The sequence below is a fragment of the Anomaloglossus baeobatrachus genome, chromosome 4 (assembly GCF_048569485.1).
Source record: "Anomaloglossus baeobatrachus isolate aAnoBae1 chromosome 4, aAnoBae1.hap1, whole genome shotgun sequence".
Lineage (NCBI taxonomy): Eukaryota > Metazoa > Chordata > Amphibia > Anura > Aromobatidae > Anomaloglossus > Anomaloglossus baeobatrachus.
Window position 1 is genome coordinate 58,892,772 of NC_134356.1, and position 22,049 is coordinate 58,914,820.

The window sequence follows — 22,049 nt, forward strand, 5'->3', positions numbered from 1 at the left end:
ATGCTTAACAGATGGCGTCAGGCACTCTTCCGGCATCTTTTCAGTTGTTCTGAGTCTCACAAATGTTCTTCTGTATGATCCAAACACCTCAAACTTCGATTCGTCTGTCCAGAATACTTTTTTTCTAATCTTCCTCCGTCCAATGTCTGTGTTCTTTTGCCCATATTAATCTTTTCCTTTTATTAGCCAGTCTCAGATATGGCTTTTTCTTTGCCACTCTGCCCTGTAGGCCAGCATCCCGGAGTCTCCTCTTCACTGTAGACGTTGACACTGGCATTTTGCAGGTACTATTTAATGAAGCTCCCAGTTGAGGACCTGTGAGGCGTCAATTTCTCAAACTAGAGACTTCAATGTACTTGTCTTGCTGCTCAGTTGTGCAGTGGGGCCTCCCACTTCTCTTCCTATTCTGGTTAGAGCCTGTTTGTGCTCTCCTCTGAAGGGATTAGTACATACCGAGGTAGGAAATCTTCAGTTTCTTGGCAATTGCTCACATGGAATATCCTTCATTTCTAAGAACAAGAATAGACTGTAGAGTTTCACATGAAAGTTCTTTTTTTGCCATTTTGAGAGTTTAATGGAACCAACAAATGTAATGCTCCAGATTCTAAACTAGCTCAAAGGAAGGTCAATTTCATAGCTTCTCTAATCAGCAAAACTGTTTTCAGCTGTGATAACATACTTGCACAAGGGTTTTCAAGGAACTTCTAAACATCCATTAGCCTTCTAACACAGTTAGCAAACACATTGTACCATTAGAACACTGAAGTGGTGGTTGTTGGAAATGGGCCTCTATACACCTATGTAGATATTGCTTTAAAGACCAGACGTTTGCAGCTAGAATAATCATCTACCACATTAACAATATATAAAGTGTACTTCTGTTTAATTTAATGTTAGCTTCATTGAAAAAATATGCTTTCCTTTGAAAAATAAGGAAATATCTGTGACCCTAAGCTTTTGAACTGTAGTGTGTGTGTGTGTGTGTGTGTGTGTGTATATATATATATATATATATATATATATATATATGGCTCCAAAAATTAAAGGGAGCATTTAACCAACCGAATATAACTCCAAGTTAATCAAACATCTGTGAAATCAAACTGTCCACTTGGGAAGCAACAATTATTGACAATCAATTTCACATGCTGTTGTGGAAATGAAATAGATATCAGATGGAAATTATTGGCAATTATCAAGACACACTCAATAAAAGGAGTGTTTCTGCAGGTGGTGACCACAGACCACATCTCAGTACAATGCTTTCTGGCTGATGTTTTGGTCACTTTTGAATGCTGGTTGTGCTTTCACACTCGTGGTAGCATGAGACGGACTCTACAAACCACAGACGTGGCACAGGTAATGCAGCTCATCCAGGATGGCACATCAGTGCAGGCAGTGTCATGAAGGTTTGCTGTGTCTGTCAGCATAGTGTCCAGAGGATGGAGGTTCTACCAGGAGACAGGCCAGTACAGCAGAAGATGTGGAGGGGGCCGTAGGAGGGCAACAAACCAGCAACAGGACCGCTACCTCCGCCTTTGTGCAAGGAGGAACAGGAGGAGCTCTGCCGAAGCCCTGCAAAATGACCTCCAGCAGGCCATAAATGTGCATGTGTCTGCACAAACTGTTAGGGCTGCTTCTCACTTGCGAGTTTCTCGCAGTAGAGCAATGCGTGAAAAACTTGCTTCGGAATCGGACACATGTTAGTCAATGATTCAGCTCGCATTAGCGATTTTTTTCTCAGTCCGAATCGGACCGAGAAAAAAAATCGCAGCATGCTGCTTTTTTGCGAGTTTCTCAGACCCTTTGTCTCAATGATTCCCTATGGAAGCGTGTTTTTTGAAGGCACACACACGCACAACACCGTTCAAATATGCGAGTTGGGCTGGTCCTATTTTAAATAATTAATTAACACATGTCTGTGCCATCGCACGTCATTGTTTTAATTATGTAGCACTTGTGTATATTACCTCTCCCAAAGCACATGGCAATTGCTCCACGGATGCATATCCAACATGGCTAGGTACATCAATGTTGAAATGCTCATAATGCTCGTTCAGGAACGTCCGGAATTATGGGACAAGCGGGACAATTCGTATGCAGACCGGGCTGCACGCGATGCCTCCTGGTTATGGATCTGTCGCAAAATGTTTCTGCATTTCAACAATAGTACCCCAGATGCACAACTGCGAATGAGTGAGTTTTTTTGATTTTTTTATAGTTTAAATTCCCTTTTTTTCTTGTTAATTTTTTTTTTTTTTAAACGATTGGAGGTTTTTTTGGTTTTCGTTGAAATCTAATATTTTTGTTTGTTTAATTTATTTTTCCAATCTAAAAATGTAAAAAACAAAGTTACAGATATCACAAAAAGATGGCGAAGTGTACGGGACCAATTCAGGAGGGAAAAGCAAAGTCGTGCAGCAAGTGGTTCAGCAGCATCTAATAAGAGGCCATATATACATTATGAGCGCCTTAATTTCTTACATCAAATTGTTGATTTATGTCCGTAAGTTTTTTTTTCATTTATAGTTAAAAATAGCGTTTATAAATTAATTTGTTTTTTTAAAAAAAAAAAAAAAATTTTTAGTCAAACAATCCAAAAATCCTAAACAAAAAATAAACATTGCTCAGATCATGAACATTCACTGGTAATTAGGCCGTTGCGACATTGTTAGCGATCTCGTTCACATTGTGAAAATAAATTTCGCAAATGCTATTTTTTTTGTGGCCAAAAAGATCTTTGAACACAAACTCAACTTCAAACACAAGCACATGCAAACATTATTTTCACATCCAGACAAAGAATGCTAATAATGTCGCTGCATATCAAATGGCCCTAATTGTGATGAACATAATTTAGTAATTGTAATAATCCTTGTTTTCATTTGTCCCAAAAATTTAAATTTCTCCATACATTACATTTTCAGCACTGAATCAAATTTGACAGATAAAGACACAATATCTGAATCTGACACACAAAGGGAGACAAATCATGAGGATGGAGATGTACAAGATAACATGCATGAAGTTGAAAATGAAGCATCATCAGGAACAATTGTGGCTGGATCCCAGGAAAACAATGATTTTAATACAAATGATGTAACTAATGACAAAGATGATGATTTTGAAACCTTAAATCAAAACAGTGCACTAGATATCTCGACACATCATGCACCAACATACACCAGGGGTAGAAGGCGCAAAGGAAAAAAATGTCACCAATACTCGTAGAGAGGTTGATAATGGGGTACTTGATTACCTGTCTCGAACCATCAATGACGATGGAGAGGAGGCATTTTCACGCAGCCTTGCTCAATATTTGCGTCAAATATCACGTGGAGTAAGGCTGCGTGCAAGAAGCTGTATGCAAACCATAATTGACGCATGTACCCCTCCCAATACACCACATTTAATTTTCAATTACATCGAACGCTGGCAATTATCTGAAGAAAATAAGCTAGACAATACCACTCCAAATAGAGATGCTATAACATCAAACACCCTGCCACAGCCACCACACATACCAAGTGTCTGTGTGTCTAATTGCGACAATATGTCAGGATATGAACATACAAATGAAATAACACACAACCTAAACATGAATATTGGTGATAATGAACATAATGTAGTAAGACAAACATACAATCCAAACATCCATTCAAATATACATTATATTAACCAAAGAGAACAACATTATCACCATACTCATGCATCATCCAATGCTAGAGAAATTTCATTAAGAAATTTCTCTGAACCAGCATACAGCCATCATACTCCAAGCAGTTACACGAGCAAGGACAACAATCTAGTTCAACCAATCAGCACACGCCCTGAACAGCATCAGGACCACAAGATGCAAACCCCAGCAAGCCAGATGCCACGATCTACCAATGTAACACCTAGATACATGAATTTATGAGTGTAACATTATTTATTTATTTGTGAATATAACAAATAATTGTGTTACAAAACCAAACAATATATCTTCATGCATTTATGTATTACAAAACATATAGGTGAAGCAAAACATTTGTTAGTTCAAACAAGAATCAGTTTATTAAGGGAATTTTGAATATTATACCTTATGTATCTTATTGGATAAGAAGTATTATCTGCATGATACCGTTTATTAGTTTTAATTTGAATTTGCATGTTTTTTTAAAGGCAAATTTAAACAAAAAATAAACATTATTTGTTTAACCATCATAATTTATTTTTATCATATTTTTTAAACGTTATTTAAGTTTGGCTGCCATGGAATTGATCCTGAAGCTGTATTGAAGTAATTACATAGATGATTGCGCACTCTTATCCCTGACCAAAGTTGATCAACATTTTGGGAACGAATTAACAAATGGGGATCTTGAAAAAAAAGGAATATCTTGATTGACTGCATCAAGACATTCTTTTGTTCGTGTTACATTATGCAGAATTACTATTGCTTTAATTACTTTAATAACATTTTGTTCATTTAGCTGGATATGTGTGTACAGTATTCGCCATTTAGCACACATTATCCCAAAAGCACATTCAACTACCCTTCTGGCCCTCGAGAGTCTGTAATTGAAAATGCGTCGCATAAGAGTTAATGTACGTCTGGGATATGGTCGCATCATATTGCTTGACAATTTAAATGCCTCATCACCAACAAAATAATAAGGTATGGCGGGTCCCTGAGTACCCTCTAAAATGTGAGGAAAAGGAATATGTAAAGTAGATTGCAACATACGTGCACACATAGTGGATTGTGAGAAAATTTGTGAATCACCAGCACCACCATAGGCACCAACATCCATTAAAGTAAATCGGTATGTCGCATCGGCAACAGCCAGAAGAACGACAGAGAAAAAATGTTTATAATTGTAATAAAGCGATCCTGAGTTTGGAGGCTTGCGAACTCAGACATGCTTGCCATCAATTGCTCCAATGCAATTTGGCATTTGGCAGTTATTAGTGAAGCCCTTTGATATTTGAAGCCACATTTCGACTGTTGGTTCAGGCATCATTGTATTGTGAAGGTTATCCCAAATTGCTGCACAGGTTGTTGACACAATCGAACATATAGTGGACTTTCCAAGTAAAAATTCAAGATGCAAAGCAGCATATGAAAGTCCAGTAGAGAGATATCTGTATATAGAGAATATGGATTAATTCATTTTGATATATTTCATCAATTTAAATTTGGCATCATTTTTATCGTGATGTAAATTTCTAATTGATTTGCAAATTTAAAAATAAATACCGTAATGTAAGCAATAGCCGTTCCTCTGGGCATATACTTTTTCGAAAACGTGTATTCTGTCTGGTTATATCAGGACGAATTTCTGTGAGGATGAAGTCAAATGTAGTCAAATCCATGCGACAGTAGGCATAAAACTTGTCACTGTGTTCGCGTAATTTTTCATAAAGACGGGTAAAATGACCTCTTGTTGCACGGCGACGGACAATTGGATGGAGCCAATATCTTCGCATAGATGTAAGGGATGGTTCATGATAGTATGTTCCAAAACGGCGTGAAAGTACCCAATGAAGTAATATTCTTTCTGTCGTATTGAATGTCAAATGATTTGACATTGTTCCTTTTTAGATGACAATAGGATAATGATTCAATGCAGAACGAAATCCAGAGTCTTGCGATGTATACAAAGCACACATGAGACCCAAAGCCACGTGGGGGGCTGGAACATTTAAATAGGCAAATTCCATGTGTCGATCATTTAAATTAAGTGAACTCTTGCAGATAACTCGCATCACAATCGCAACACACACGCGTCGCACACGCGAGCAAAAAGCCTCGCACTTGCGTTGCACTCGCACCTAACGTGAACTAAAATCAGCCGAGTTTTTTTCAGCCCAGTCGGACCGATTTTACTCGCATAGATGTGTTTCCACCCTTATAAACAGACTCCATGAGGATGGCATAACGGCCTGACGTCCACAGATGGGGGTTGTGCTCACTGACCAACACCGTGCAGGATGCTTGGCATTTGCCACAGAACACCAGGATTGGCAAATTCACCACTGGCGCTCTGTGCTCTTCACAGATGAAAGCAGGTTCACACTGAGCACATGTGACAGACATGACAGAGTCTGGAGACACCGTGGAGAGCGATCTGCTGCCTGCAATATCCTTCAGCATGACCGGTTTAGCAGTGGGTCAGTAATGGCATGGAGTGGCATTTCTTTGAAGGGCAACACAGCCCTCCATGTGCTCGCCAGAGGTAGCCTGACTGCCATTAGGTACCGAGATGAGATCCTTAGACCCCTTGTGAGACCATATGCTGGTGTGGCTGGCCCTGGGTTCCTCCTAATGCAGGACAATGCCAGACCTCATGTGGCTGTAGTGTGTCAGCAGTTCCTGCAAGATGAAGCTATTGAAGCTATGGACTTGCCTGCCCATTCCCCAGACCTCAATCAGATTAAGCACATTTGGGACATCATGTCTCGCTCTATCCACCAATGTCATGTTGCCCATAGACTGTCCATGAGTTGTCGAATGTTTTAGTCCAGGTCTGGGAGGAGATCCCTCAGGAGACCATCCGCAACTTCATCAGGATCATGACCAGGCATTGTAGGGAGGTCATACAGGCACGTGGAGGTCAAAAACAATACTGAGCCTCATTTTGACTTGTTTCCACTTTAATGTTGTGTCTTCAAATTCATGCCTCCATTGGTTAAAACATTTGATTTCCATTGATTATTTTTGTGTGATTTTGTCGTCAGCACATTCAACTTTGTACAGAACAAAGTATTCAGTGAGAATATTTCATTCATCCAGATCAAGGATGTGTTGAGTGTTCCCTTTCATTTTTTCAATTTTTGAGAAATATATATATATAAGACTATAAGACTATAAGACCCACCCCCCACTTTCTCCCAACATTTGGGGGAAAAAAGTGCGTCTTCTAGTCCAAAAAATACAGTGTGTATGTATATATATATATTATATATAATATAATATAATATAATATATATATATATATATATATATATATAAATATATATATATATATATAAATATATATATATATATAAATATATATATATATATATATATAAATATATATATATATATATATATATATATATACACACACATATACATACATACATACATACACATATATATTATACACATATATATTATATATATATATATATATATATATATATATATATATATATATATATATATATATATATATATATATATATATATATATATATATATATACACATATATATATATATATACATATACATATACATATACATATACACTGTATTTTTTGGACTAGAAGACGCACTTTTTTCCCCCAAATGTTGGGAGAAAGTGGGGGGTGGGTCTTATAGTCTGAATGTAGGGCATGGCGGCGGGGAATGAGGGTGCTGCGGTGGCACGGGTCATCGGGGGCACGAGCAGGCTGTAGCTCATTTCATATGCATCCTCCCGCCCATCATCTCTCAGCGCTGAAGCCGGCGCTGACAGGTGGGCGGGATGATGGGTGGGGGTGCGCGCATAGTAAACAGCCTGCCCGCATGATCACCCCTGGCAACTACAGCCTGGAGTGATCATGTGCGGCTGTATTCACTGCTCCCCGCGCATCATTATCAGCGTGGGGTGCAGTGAATCCGTGTAGTCACCAGTCACCATTCCCCTGCAGCTTCGCGATGTCTTCCGGTCTGTGCCGGTCAACTGATCTGTGTAGAGAGCAGTGAGCACAGCTTTGACGTCATCGCTGTGCGCGCCGCTAGTGTCCACACAGATCAGCTGACCGGCACAGACAGGAAGACATCGCAATGCTGCAGGGGAACGGATCCACACAGGTCAGCGGCGCTGCAGCTGAGACAAAGAGGAAGATGATCGATGCTGCAGGGAGTGAGGAAAGGTGAGAATAAATGTTTCATTTTTTTTTCTGTGCCATAAGATACAGGCCATATACCAGGATGGGGGTATATTATAAGAAGGATGGGAGTATATGAGCAGGATGGATGGGGGTATATGAGCAGGATGGGGGTATATGAGCAGGATCATATACAAGGCAGGAGGATCATTACCAGGATGGGGTACCTTAGTAGAGAATTTGGGGACATTACCCCCATAACAATATCAGCAGCAGATCCTCGCCCCATAACAGTGTGTCATGACCACATTTTTTTGATTAAAATTTTATATATATATTTAGTGTAGGGTGAACACCAAGAAGCTGTAATGATACCGAATGGATTTAGTCAGCCCAATATGTATCCTATAGGGTCCAAATTCTCAGCGTATCTCAGAAAGGAAACCAGCTTCTGTCAGTAACTAAGGATAATTATTAGTGATGAGCGAGTACTAAAAAGCTCGGGTGCTCGAGGCTCGGGCCGAGCCTCCCAAGATACTCGTGTACTCGGCCCGAGCACCGAGCCCAATGTTATCCTATGGGAGACCCGAGTATTTTTGTGAAATGACCACCGGCAGCATGTAGAAACCATAAAACTGTAAATTAAATAAAAAAACGTACGTGTGTGTGTAAGCGTGCATATAAATATACACGCGGAGTGGAGTGCGGGAGGGGCCGTAGCCGAGCGGGGAAGTGTCGGGCTAAAGGCACGGTCATTCTGTGAGGGCCGGCCAATCACTGCAATTCCACAACAGGGCTGTGGCATTGCATTGGTCTGCCAGCCAATCCCTGCATAAGGGCTGGCTCTAAAAAGAGCGCCAACATGAAGACCACGAGTACAGCACGAGTATCGCGAGATTACTCGGTCCCCGCCGAGTAGCCCGAGCACAGTGATACTCGTGCGAGTACCGAGTAGTAACAAGCATACTCGCTCATCTCTAATAATTATCTGTCCCAACTTGTGCCGGGCCCAACTAGAGGGACAGCCCTTCTGGACTTAATTTTAAGCAACAGGCCAGATAGAAAAACAGACGTACGAGTGGATGGGCACCTAGGGAATAGTGACCACAATATAATACAATTCCTTTTGTCCTTCAGTAAGGTGCCTTGGAGGGGGGTTACAAAAACGCTGAATTTCAGAAAAGCAAAGTTTGATCAGCTTAGAGAAGACCTTCGCCAAATTGATTGGGACAATGTCCTCAAAAATGGGAGTACAGAAAATAAGTGGGAGATTTTTAAATCGGTATTAAACACCCACTGCGAGCGAGCCATACCATACGGAAATAAAAGGGCTAGGAACAGGAGAAAACCAATGTGGCTAAATAAGGATGTAAAAGGGGCAATGAATAATAATAAGAAAAAGGCATTTACAAAGCTAAAACAAGAAGGCAGTGAAGAAGCATTAAAAAGATAGAGAAAAAAATAAAATGTGTAAAAAACAAATACATTTAGCAAAAGTAGAAACTGAGAGACTCATTGCTAAGGAAAGCAAAACAAATCCCAAACTATTCTTTAATTATATAAACAGAAAAAAGATTAAAATTGATGGTGTTGGCCCTTTAAAGAATAATGAGGGTAAAATCATAGAAAGCGATGTGGGAAAAGCAAATGTTTTAAATACTTTTTTCTCAACTGTGTTCACACAGGAAAAGCATATGCCACGGGAAATGCAGAGTAATCATGTAAACGCTTCATTAAGTATGACCTGCCTAACCCAGGAAGAAGTGCAGAACCGACTTAGTAACATTAAAATTGGCAAATCACCAGGCCCTGATGGCATTCACCCTCGGGTATTAAGGGAGTTAAGTAATGTGATAGACAGGCCTCTATTCCTTATATTTAAAGACTCTATAGAAACTGGGTCTGTTCCACTGGATTGGCGGCTAGCAAATGTGGTACCAATATTCAAAAAAGAGTGTAAAAGGGAACCTGGAAACTATAGGCCGGTAAGCTTAACATCTGTTGTGGGTAAAATGTTTGAAGGGTTTTTAAGGGATACTATTATGGAATGTCTCAATGTTAATAATTGTTTAACTCCATATCAACATGGATTTATGAAGGATCGCTCCTGTCAAACTAACCTGATCAGCTTCTATGAGGATGTAAGCTCTCACATGGACCGAGGAGAATCATTGGATGTCATTTATCTCGACTTCGGTAAAGCATTTGACACTGTCCCACATAAAAGACTGCCAAGTAAAATGAGAAAGCTTGGGCTCGGGGAAAATGTGTGTAGATGGGTAGGTAGCTGGCTTAGTGGTAGAAAACAAAGAGTGGTTATTAATGGCGCATACTCAGATTGGGCCAGGGTTACTAGTGGGGTGCCACAGGGGTCTGTATTGGGCCCCCTACTATTTAATATATTTATGATCTGGTGGATGGTTTACAGAGTAAAATATCAGTATTTGCAGATGATACAAAACTATGTAAGGTAGTTAACACAAAGGAGGACAGTTTGCAACTACAGATGGATTTGAGTAAATTGGAGAATTGGGCTGAAAAATGGCAAATGAGGTTTAACACAGATAAGTGTAAGGTCATGCACATGGGAAGGAGAAACAGATGCTACGATTACCTACTAAATGGGAAACTGCTGGGGAAATCAGACATGGAAAAAGACTTAGGCATCTTAGTCAATAAGAAGCTAAATTGGAGTGCCCAGTGTCAGGCAGCAGCCACCAAAGCAAATAGGGTGATGGGATGCATTAGAAGAGGTCTGGGGGCACGAGATGAAAACATCATTCTCCCTCTGTACAAATCACTCGTCAGACCACACTTGGAGTATTGTGTGCAAGTGTGGGCGCCGGTGCTCAAGAAAGACATTACTGAACTTGAAAGGGTTCAGAGGCGGGCTACTAAAATAATAAATGGAGTGAGTGCATTACAATACACGGAAAGGTTATCAAAATTAGGTCTATTTACTCTAGAAAAGAGAAGACTTAGGGGAGACCTAATAAATATGTACAAATATATCAGAGGGCCATATAGAGATCTCTCCCATGATCTGTTTGTACCAAGGACTATGACAAGAACAAGGGGGCATTCTCTTCGATTGGAGGAAAGAAAATTCCTACATCAGCATAGAAGAGGGTTCTTCACGGTAAGAGCAGTGAGGCTCTGGAACTCTCTTCCTGAGGAAGTGGTGATGGCCAACTCACTGAATGAATTTAAGAGAGGAATGGATGCTTTTCTTGATAGCAAAAGTATAGAAGGTTATAAATAGCATAATCTTACAGGTAGATAGAAGAGCGACCAAGTTTATTAGAGGAATGGGTGGGCTGCAATACCAAGACAGGTTATTAAACTTGGGGTTATTTAGTTTGGAAAAAAAAAGGCTTAGGGGGGATCTAATCACAATGTATAAACATATGAGGGGACAGTACAGAGACCTTTCCAAAGATCTCTTTACACCTAGGCCTGCGACTGGAACACAGGAGCATCCGCTACGTCTTGAGGAAAAAAGGTTTAATCATGGTCACAGACGAGGATTCTTTACTGTACGAGCAGTGAGACTGTGGAACTCTCTGCCGCATGATGTTGTAATGAGTGATTCACTACTAACATTTAAGCAGAGCCTGGATGCCTTTCTTGAAAAATATAATATTACCAGTATGTATATTAGATTTTATGACAGGGTGTTGATCCAGGGAACTAGTCTGATTGCCATATGTGGAGTCAGGAAGGAATTTTTTTCCCCATTGGAGCTGTTTGACACATTGAGGTTTTTTTGCCTTCCTCTGGATCAACAAGTTAGGCTACAGGTTGAACTAGATGGACTTAGAGTCTCCCTTCAACCTTAAAAACTATGACACTATGAAATACTGTCAAAACGGTCCATTGTATTGTTAAATAAGGCTGATAGGTACTGTTATTTTTACATCCTGAATCAGAGATTGAAGGTCACCAAGCGATGAGGGGTGAGCCAATCTCCACCTACAAGCTATCAAATATCTATCGGCTGTTGTTATATGCAGTAAAAGTTGTTATTGTATTGCCCAATTGAATTGGTGGAACATTAAGTAAGTAAAATTCTAGATCTAAGGTTAACTGGAGAAAAGTTACTTTACAAATAAGGGACTTAACAGTCTCCCAGAAGCTATGTAAATTGGGGCAAGTCCAAAATACGTGTGGCACATCTGCTCCTATTTCCCCACACCTCTAACAACTGTCAGGAATAGCCGGGTTAAGTTTATGCAAGAGAGAGGAAGTATGGCACAAAAACATGAGGAGCTTATATTGGTTTTCTTTGTAAACATAACACAAAGGCACTTTGGTTGCACTACTCTGTATCTGTTGCCAAATGCAAAAAGGTACACCCTCTCCCATTACGTCCTCCCACTTACTCATGTAAGCGTGTTTTGGTTGATCTTCTGGAAAAGGATTAGTCAGTATCCAGTAAATGTCTGATATAAAACCTTCGGCGCTCTACACAGTCTTTCAAAGAGTGAGAAGAGCTATCCCAAAGGAAGAAAAAAAAATGCATAAAATGCCTTATTTGTAAGTATCTGTAATGTGAGTGGGCTGGTAAGTTATATTTAGTGGATGAGCTATTAACAGGCAATAATATACAAGGTGGCCTTAAAATAACCTAAGGTGTTTGGAGCAGTGTGCAGACTAACCTAGTGGACAGAACTGGCTGGAAATTGGTATGTATGCTATTCAAAGCACGGGTAAATAGAAGGCATCCTAAAAAAAATGTTATACCAAAACTCCCCACCAGGTGAAAAAGTGGCCCTGTACAGTGAGCACGCCTTCCAACTCCGTCTGCAAGATGTCTGTCTCTTTGACGGATCGTGCGCTGTTAGTGCGGTTGTTTTATGAGAATGCCAGGAATGCTACAGCTTCACTGAGAGCCTATCGTTATTTGAAAGACCTTCACACACGTAGCGGTCCAATGGCTATTAATTCGCCGAGACAGAGGATGACACCTTGTTTAGGCAACAGGGTTACTGAGTGTTCAGCCAGGGCGCGGGCGACAACCGGTAAGCAGAGAGGTTGTGGAGGACATTGCCACGGTCATCGTGGAGCAGCAGTGTTTCAAGGCAATTGAGGCTTCCGTACAGCACAGTGTGGAAAGTTCTCCGAAATGTCTTGCGGCTATACCCGTACAAAATTAGCCATCTTCAACAACTTCTTACTCATGACAATGATACCCGCATGACATTTGCATTCATGTTTCGGCGAGAGTGGAAGTGGATGGCAATTGGCCATGGAATATTCTGTGGTGCGATGAAGAGCATTTTTACCTGAATGGAACGGTGAACACACAAAACTGTTGCATATGGGCTACCGAAAATCCACATGTGGTCATGGGGGTTCTGCTGCATTCGCCAAAGAAAACCGTTTGGTGTGGCTTCACCTCATCGTTCATCCTCCGACCATTCTTTGATGAAGAAATGAGGCCAACTGGGGTTGCTACCTGTTTCTTGACAGCAGCGAGATACCACACAATGCTGGAAACAGTGGCAGTGTCTTCAGACAACCACTTTCATGCATGATTGAGCACCTCCTCGCATCACAAATCGTGTGAAGAACGTTCTCTGTGTGCACATTTTCCCAATGACAGGATTTTGATCTGCTCCTTCCCTAACGCATGAACACCGCATTCACCTGATCTCAATCCTTGTGATTTCTGGTTGTGGGGACACTTGAGTGTGTTTAATGGGGAAATGTCGACACCCTGGCTGACCTCAAGGACCACATCATTTTGGAAGTGCGCAGCATCCTACCAGACATGTTACACGGAAGCATCAAGCATGTTCTGCATAAAATGAACATGATCACCATAAATGATTGCAGCCATAATGAACAGTTATGCTCTGTGGAACAATTGTGACATCTCCAATTATCAGCACATGGTCTTTGAGCGGCTTGCTCACTGTACAGTGCCACTTTTTCACCTGTTGGGGAGTATTGGTATAAAAAAGTTTTTAAAGATGCCTTCCGTATCCCCATAGAATTAATATCTACCATATCAGCAAAGCAAAAAAGATGTTTATCAAAACACATTTTAGTTATATTATCCTTTAGGCCGTCAGACAACCCAGAATTAAAGAGAAAAGAGGTCGCTATGGGACCTAGCATATGTGTACCTAATTTATTAGAAGAGAACGCCCAGGGATAGGAATTAGGATGTATTGGGGCTAGCCACAGCTTCTCCACTTCCATCCACCTTGAAAATGATCTACGATTTGACCACGCTGGAATATGACGCAAGTGTGCTGCCCAATATTATTTAACTATGTCAGAGACTCCCAATAAACACATAACTTATAAATTATAAACATAAAATTTAATAGCTTCATTCCTGCTCATTCTTGCTCTAAAAATTGCAAACCTGAAGAAGACACACGTCATCTGTAACGGGTGTCCAATCAGCCTGTTAAAACGATTGGTGGTGGCAGATCGGATGTTTGGACAGGCTCGACTTGTTTATCTAGTATAATGGAAGCCAATGGGAAATACAAACATTTATCTGGAAGACTCTTACAGAAAAAAAGCTCGTTTTTACCATTGAGATCCATTTTACTAAGTAATAAAGTCTGAGTGTCCAGCCTGCTTGGTTCGAGCACAGGAGCATCTTACAGCTCGCTCATTACAAATACTCACCTTCTACCATCCTCATCTTCTATCGCAGCCACTCTGCAGCATTGGAAGAGCGAAGGGAGACTGAGGCTTGTCTAAGCCAGCCAGATACAGACCAGCAATTGCAAGCATATAGCAAAGAGCATGCAAGTGCACACTCCTTGCCTAGAAAACCTCTCACAGACTGCAGAGGTGGCCAGGAAACAAATTATCAAGCAGTAAACATTTAAATTAAAAAATCCCTTGTTAATAAATCGGTAAATTACAAAGTTGCTCCCTTTTACAAGCACTTTGCAATTTAACTTATTTATGATTATGAAAAAAAAAAACCTTGAGTGGCTACATTTATTTATTTATTTTTTTTTTTTTAACAAAGTCAGATATTTCCCACTTACTTTTCTGTTTTTTCCATAATCTTTAGTATTTTTCGTAAAGTTTCTTCAAATTTCTGAAACAAAAAAAGAAAACAAAAATATGCAGTAAGTAACATTCAAGTTCATAAGTATTTTCATACAGGCAGAGATCACTCATGTCACAAAATTACGTAGTCTTCATTAACATTCCAGACTGTGAAGTACCCCTTTTACACAATAGATCTTCCCACAGCAAATTTCAGGGTATTCTACAGATTTTCAAATCCACAGCTTTTTATGTGTAACCTCTTCACGACACATGAAGTACATGGATCGTTTCAGGGTAATCCCAGACAGCTGTCGCGGGCAGCTGGCAGAGATTTCCGCACTAATTTGAACAGCTGACATGTGTGCCTCCCAGTCACAATGGGATCCACAATCCATCCGTGCCCGATAGCCTCTTAGATCGTGCTGTCAAAATATGACAGCCCGATGCACATGCTTGCAGTGGTAAGCGCGCACTCACCCACCGACATTGGAAGTCACGGGGCATGATCACGTGGAGCCGATGGTTACTATGGTAGCACACGGTCATGTGATCACTCCTGTAGCTATCATGAATCACTTCCTCTCACTGCAACCAGAGAGACGGGGTGTGAGAGGAAAGCAGCATTTCAGTAGATCAGAGCTGTGCAGCTGTGATCTACAGAAATGCACAAGTGATCAGACTTCTGATCCTTATAGCCCCTTAGGGGGATAAGTAAAATAAAATAAAAAAAAGTTTTAAAACAATTAAAAAAAAAAAAACTAATAGTTGAAATCACCCCTATTTGTCCCATTGAAAATTAAAGGGTTAATAAAAAAAATTCTACACATAATGGTTAGTAATAAATATTTGGTATTGCTGCGTTCAGAAATGCCCGATCAAAATATAAAATCAATGGGGGTTGGCAGTTTCAAATCCATATCTGTATTATATTGCTTCCCAATTGCAACACTTCAGTGGATGGGGAAGGGAGGGGACATATGACATACGTGGTGAGCTGATGAAGGAAGGTTTGGACTGGAAGTACCCGATGAGCTGGTTGGAGGTGAGGCGGTGACATGTAAATAAAGTGAGACACCCAATGATAGCTATGATCTTTAAGGTGTGGGATAGTGGTAAATCTCTCCTGAAGGTTGATGGGTCTATGGAGTATTGGACACTATGGCAGAATCCAGATGTGCAAAAAGTCCAGAAGTTGGCTGGCCTTAGGAGGTGGGAAGATAGTGGGATCTGCCTGGTGTCACATGTTCTGCAGGATAATGTTCTTAAGAGCTTTGAACAATTGCGAACAGAATTTTGTCTTCTACATGCCTTTTTCTATAAGTATTTGCAGTTGCAGCACGTACTCGAGAAACAAGGGCGGTCAGGCCCTGTGAAGGTGAAACACAACTCCATGCTGTATACCTTAGTTATATCAGATTCCTCTAGAGCAGAGGCTCCCAACACCAGTCCTCAAGGCACACCAACAGTGCATGTTTTCAGGATTTCCTTAGTATTGCACAGGTGATAATTTAATCACCTGCAAAGGTGCTGAATCCAACACCCATGCAATGCTAAAGAAATCCTGAAAACATGCACTGTTGGTGTGCCTTGAGGACTGGAGTTGGGAACCTCTGCTCTAGAGGCCTCATATCTGAAATATATAAAAAAAATTGCTGTCTTCCTATTTGAGTACATTTCCGTTAACGGACAAAAATAAGTGGGAGCGGGACCTAAGTCCCTTAACTGATGACCAATGGTCATATTGGAGCAGATTCCCAAAATGGCGGTCTCAGAGTGTCAGAGGCTCTTTCACCTGTTTCTTATTCATAGGGTATATAAGATATATAGTCTTCCGTTCAAGATTGGACTTAGGCCAGATGCACAGTGTGTTAAGGGTAGACAAAAAAGGGCTCACTTAATGCATGTAATGTGGGAATGTGGACATATAGGCAAATTCTGGAAGCACACCTTGGGACTTATAGATCAGGTGTATCATATCAGCGTCCCTCCCTCGACCCTGCTTAGTGAACCTGTGGGAGGATGAAGTAGATCCGGATTTCCTGATGGCCCTGGGTATATCACGCATCCTATACCAAGCGAGGAAGTTACTGGAGTATCACTGTCTTGATCCCTCACCCCCGACTATAATAAAGCTCAAAAATAACTTGAATAACCTACTCAGACTGGAGAGAAGAGTATATCTGAAGAGGAAGGCATTGGATAAATTCTAAAAGATCTGGCAACCCTGGATGGATGTTCCCGGTCTTCCCGCCAATGCGCTAATACAGGATGGCATATTGGACTGTCTAGTGCTATGCTTACAATATGGGAAACCACTATGGAACTGGGAGCTTAGAAATTCCATATGGTATCAGAACCTTTGGGGGGCACTGAGAAGTCCAGGAGAGAGGAGGGGCAGATGTGATTGGGGGAAAATGTTATGGAGTGACATGGTTAGAAAATGAGTGTTAAACGGGACGAACATAGTAGAAAAAATGTTATCCTTAATGATTCTTTGTTATCTTAATGATGTTAAGTAGTTTAATTAGTTTATGGAAAATCGAAATATCACAAGGAAGAGTAATTGTATGGCCCTGCATAATATGATAATGTTCAACTTACTATGATAAAGTACATGTGTTATGCAATGATCACTTATATCTGTTTTGTCCCTTTGTACCGGTGTTTAATAAAAAAAAAAAAAGATCTGATTCAACATATAAAATCAAGTGATGCAATTGGTAAACGGCATAGCCGCAAAAAATTTGATAAAATTACGTATTTTGTGAGCCGCAAATTGTGTAAAATAGAATAACAGGCGATAAAAGCGTAGCATCTGCGGAAAAATGGTACAGTTAAAGTCAGCTCTAGAGGCAAAAAAGTAAGCTGTCACTTAGCCCCAGATCCCGAAAAATGAAAACGCTATGGGTTTCGTAAAATGGAACAAAAAGTGTACCACTTTTTTTGGACAAACTTGTGAATTTTTTTAAACCCCTTAGATAAAAGTAAACCAATACATGTTTGGTGTCTACGTATTCATACCGACGTGAGGCATCACTCCAACATATCAGTTTTACAATATAGTGACTATGGTAAATAAAATATCCCCAAAACCATTGTGCGACTACATTTTTTTTGCTATTTTTGCGCACTTGGAAATTTGTTGCGGATTTTCAGTACACTATATGGTAAAACTCATGGTTTCATTTAAAAGTACAACTCATCCTTCAAAAAATAAGCCCTTATAATGGCAAGATTGATGGAAAAATAAAAAAAAAGCTACGGCTCTCAGAAGGGGAGCACAAAACAAAACAAACGGAAAATCACCCAGGGGTGAAGGGGTTTCACTTTAGTGTTTGCCCATAGGCAATGCAAAGGGTGAATTGCGAAGCAAATCCCCCAAAAAACTTGCAAGAAACACATCCACAGCATCTGACTATATGGCTGCATGTAAAAGTATGGGCACCCCTGGTCAAAATTACTATTATGAACAGTGAAGTTGAAGATGAAATGATCTCTAAAAAGGCATAAAGTTAAAGAGGACACATTTCCTTTGTATTTTAGGCAAACAATATACATATATTTTAATCTTGTATATTTTAAAATTAACAAAAAAGGAAAACAGGCGAATGCAAAAGGTTTGGGCACCTTACATGGTTTGTACCTAGTAGCACCCCCTTTGGCAAGTGTTACAGCTTGTAAATGCTCTTTGTAGCAGGCAAGAGTGTCTCAATTCTTACTTGAGGGATTTTCGTGCATTCTTCCTTGGAAAAGTCTTCCAGTTCTGTGAGATTCCTGGCTCGTCTTCTAGTTCTGTGAGATTCCTGGCTCGTCTTGCATGCACTGCTCTTTTGAGGTCTAGCCAAAAATTTTCAATAATGTTCAGATCAGGGGAATTGTAAAACTTTCAGCTTGTACCTTTTGAGGTCGTCTATTGTGGATTTTGACATGTGTTTAGGATCATTATTCATTTGCAGAAGCCATCCTCTTTTCAACTTCAACTTTTTTACAGATCGTGTTAGGTTTGCATCAAGACTTTGTTGAAATTTTATTAAATCCATTCTTCCCACTACTTGAAATGTTTTCTGTGCCATTGGCTGCAACATAACACCAAAGCATGATTGTTGCACCCACATTGCTTAATGGTTGGCGAGATATTCTTTTCTTGAAACTCCGTGCTCTTTTTTTCTCCACATATACCTTTTATCATTATAGCCAAAGAATTCTATTTTAACCTCATTGGTCCATGGGACTTGTTTCCAAAATGCTTCAGGCTTGTTTTGATGTTTTTTTTTTCCATATTTCTGATGCTGAATTTTATGGTGAGGAAGCAGGAGATGTTTTATTCTGAGGACTCTTCCATAAAGGCCATAAGTGTGTAAATGTATCTCAATAATAGAACAATATACCACAACTTCAGACTCTGTAAATCTTCCTGAAGGACCTTTGCAGTCATGCAGGGGTTCTGATTTGCCTCTCTAGCAATCCTAAGAGCAGATCTCACAAAAATTTTGCTTGGTCTTCCAGACCTCATCTTGAACCTCCACTGTTCCTAAAAACTGCCATTGTTAATTACATCCCAAACTAAGGAAAAGGCAACTTGAAAACACTTTGAAATTTGCATTACCTGGCCATAACCCTAACAGGCTAATTAAGGTCTGAAACCTTGGTCAAAGTTATCTGAGCACACAAATCTCTAAGAGTTCCCCAAGTTTTGCATCAGCCCATTTTCCTTTTTGTAATTTTTCAAATGTAAAAGATGTTTTGGGTTTTTTTTTGCCTAAAATACAAAGGAAATGTGTCATCTTTAACTTTATGCCATTTAAAGAGCATTTCAGGGCGGCACGGTGGCTCAGTGGTTAGTACTGCAGTCTTGCAGCGCTGAGGTCCTGGGTTCAAATCCCAACAAAGACAACATCTGCAAGGAGTTTGTATGTTCTCCCAGTGTTTGCGTCGGTTTTCTCCGGGAGCTCCGGTTTCCTCCCACATTCCAAAAAAATACAGTTAGGGACTTCAGATTGTGAGCCCCAATGGGGACAGTGTTTGCAATGTATGTAAAACCCTGTGGAATTAATAGCACTATATAAATTAATAAATATTATATTATTATTATCTTGGTTAACTGTTCACAGTAACCGTAATTTTGAAAAGGGGTGCTCAAACCTTTACATGCCACTGTAGGCATATTGTTTATTTAGTGAATAGTACAATTAAATCCATCTGATCATGACCATAATAATATATAATTTGATAATTGACATCATTTCAGTTTATATTGATAATTGGGTAATAGCAATTGAATTTATTTCACAAATTAAATTATACACATAAAATAGGCAACTTTATAATATATCAGAGAAATCTGATTCTTTTGCCTCCTGGATTTAGCTTGCATTGTCAATTCAATGTTACAGTCTCTAAAAGATATGTTCAATTAAGACAGATTTGCCATGTACTGAGACAGGAGATGACAGTTCGTGCTTTTAAAATTCTATGGAGAGGAGGAAGGAGCTAGAGGCAAAAACAGACTCCAAGTTCTCCTAAAATGACAATTCTCCAGAAAAACCTTTGAGTGCCATCTCCTATCCCAGTAATGGGAAAGTCTTCACTGAACACAGATTTTACCTAAGAATTGGAGAATTTTTTGAGAATGAACAGTTCATGAGGAGAAAGCTTATATTTCTCTAATAAGATATATTGCACAGTTTCTTATTTTATTATTTTCATTAAAGGGGTGGTTCACCCATTTTTTTTATTTTGTCTATGGATGTAACTTACCATTTTGGGAGTCTTCTTAATTGGTCTCTATTTCCAGTTCTGGCACTGAGCGGCGCTATCCTGCACGCTCAGTGCCTGTCACATGACCCCTGGAGCTGTGGCCGCCAGCATCCTCTGATGTCCCGACCAAATTCCGGGCTCTCAAACTTGACGCTTACGTCAGAGGAGGCTGGCACCACTCACACTGATTGACTGGGCTGTGGGCGGTGACTACCGCACGTCACAGCCCAGCATCGAGGGGAGGATCCAGAGAGCTTTAGTGTGGAGCGGTAAATGCAGAGCGGCGCCGCTTACCATCGGTCAGTTGTGGGAGGTACGGGCTCCAGTGTGCAGGGGTGAATGCAGAACGCTCTGCTTTACCATCAGTCAGCTGTGGGAGGTACGGGCTCCAGTGTGGAGTACAGGGGGGGTTTCCTCAGCTGAAATCCCCCCTGCCACGCAAGTGAATGATCACACTATCCACCCGCCCGCTGTGCTCAGCTGTCAGGAGAGCCTGCGGTGTCGGCAGTGTGATCATATAATCCTACCAGCAGCAAAGGTCCCAGAGTGGAGACAGTGACATGCTCTGCTCTTACACATAGTGTGCTATATGTCATTATCTTGCTCCACTCTGGGACTTGTTGTGCAAGTGACCAAATGATAAAAGCTCTATTACCATGATTAGGCAATGCACACAGGAAGGAGGGGAGGGAACTGTTTTGGTGGAGATCTGAGGGGAGGGAACAGTTAGAGTGTGTGTGAGATAGATTGCTAGTTACTGCAAAGGATTATGGAAGTTGTAGTAACTGAACACAGGAAGTCAAGAGAGCGATTAACTCCATCAGAGCTGGAGTCAGAAATGAGGATGTTCTGCTAGAGCACAATAAAAGGTAATTTTCATAAAATAACATGATAGATGTGTGGAGAGGCACATATTAGCAAGATTTATGAGAAAAAAAAAAATCAGTTTTGGTAACCGGACAACTTCTTTAATTTATGGGGAAAAATGCAAGCAATATTAACTCAAAGCAGGGAATATTTCTCTTTGGAGAAACAAAGCTGAGTAGTTATTAAAGGGAACTTGTCATGTGTAAAAACTCTACTAACCTGTAGATATTGGGTTAATCTAAAGGTTAATGGTGTTTGAAGCCTCTCCAGCGACTGCACATTGGATTTTGCTGCAGGGAGGAAATTACCTTTATCCGGTTTAAATCACAGAGAATGGGCGGTTTCAGTCACTGCTTTGTGCATGGAGATCGGCGGCTGTAACCCTCACCCCAGCTGAGCGGCTGTCAGTCAGTACATACAGCAGCGGTTCTCCATACACAGAGCAGTGTCTGACCCCACACTGGGGCCGCCCCCGTGACTGAAACCCAAACGCTGCCGAGAGGAATAAATTTAATTTCCACCCACCAGCAAGGTTCAGGGCAGGTTTCAAATGCT

The 22,049-nt window shown here is 40.4% G+C and overlaps 1 protein-coding gene across 1 annotated transcript in view; it reads right to left on the bottom strand.

Annotated features, from left to right (window-relative positions):
* RNF213 (ring finger protein 213) overlaps positions 1–22,049 on the bottom strand; it is a 486,493-nt gene that overhangs the window by 298,111 nt on the left and 166,333 nt on the right. Inside the window, exon 12 of the mRNA XM_075344370.1 lies at positions 14,864–14,916. Within this exon, the coding sequence (XP_075200485.1) occupies positions 14,864–14,916 (53 nt within the window). The remainder of the gene's footprint in view (positions 1–14,863; positions 14,917–22,049) is intronic.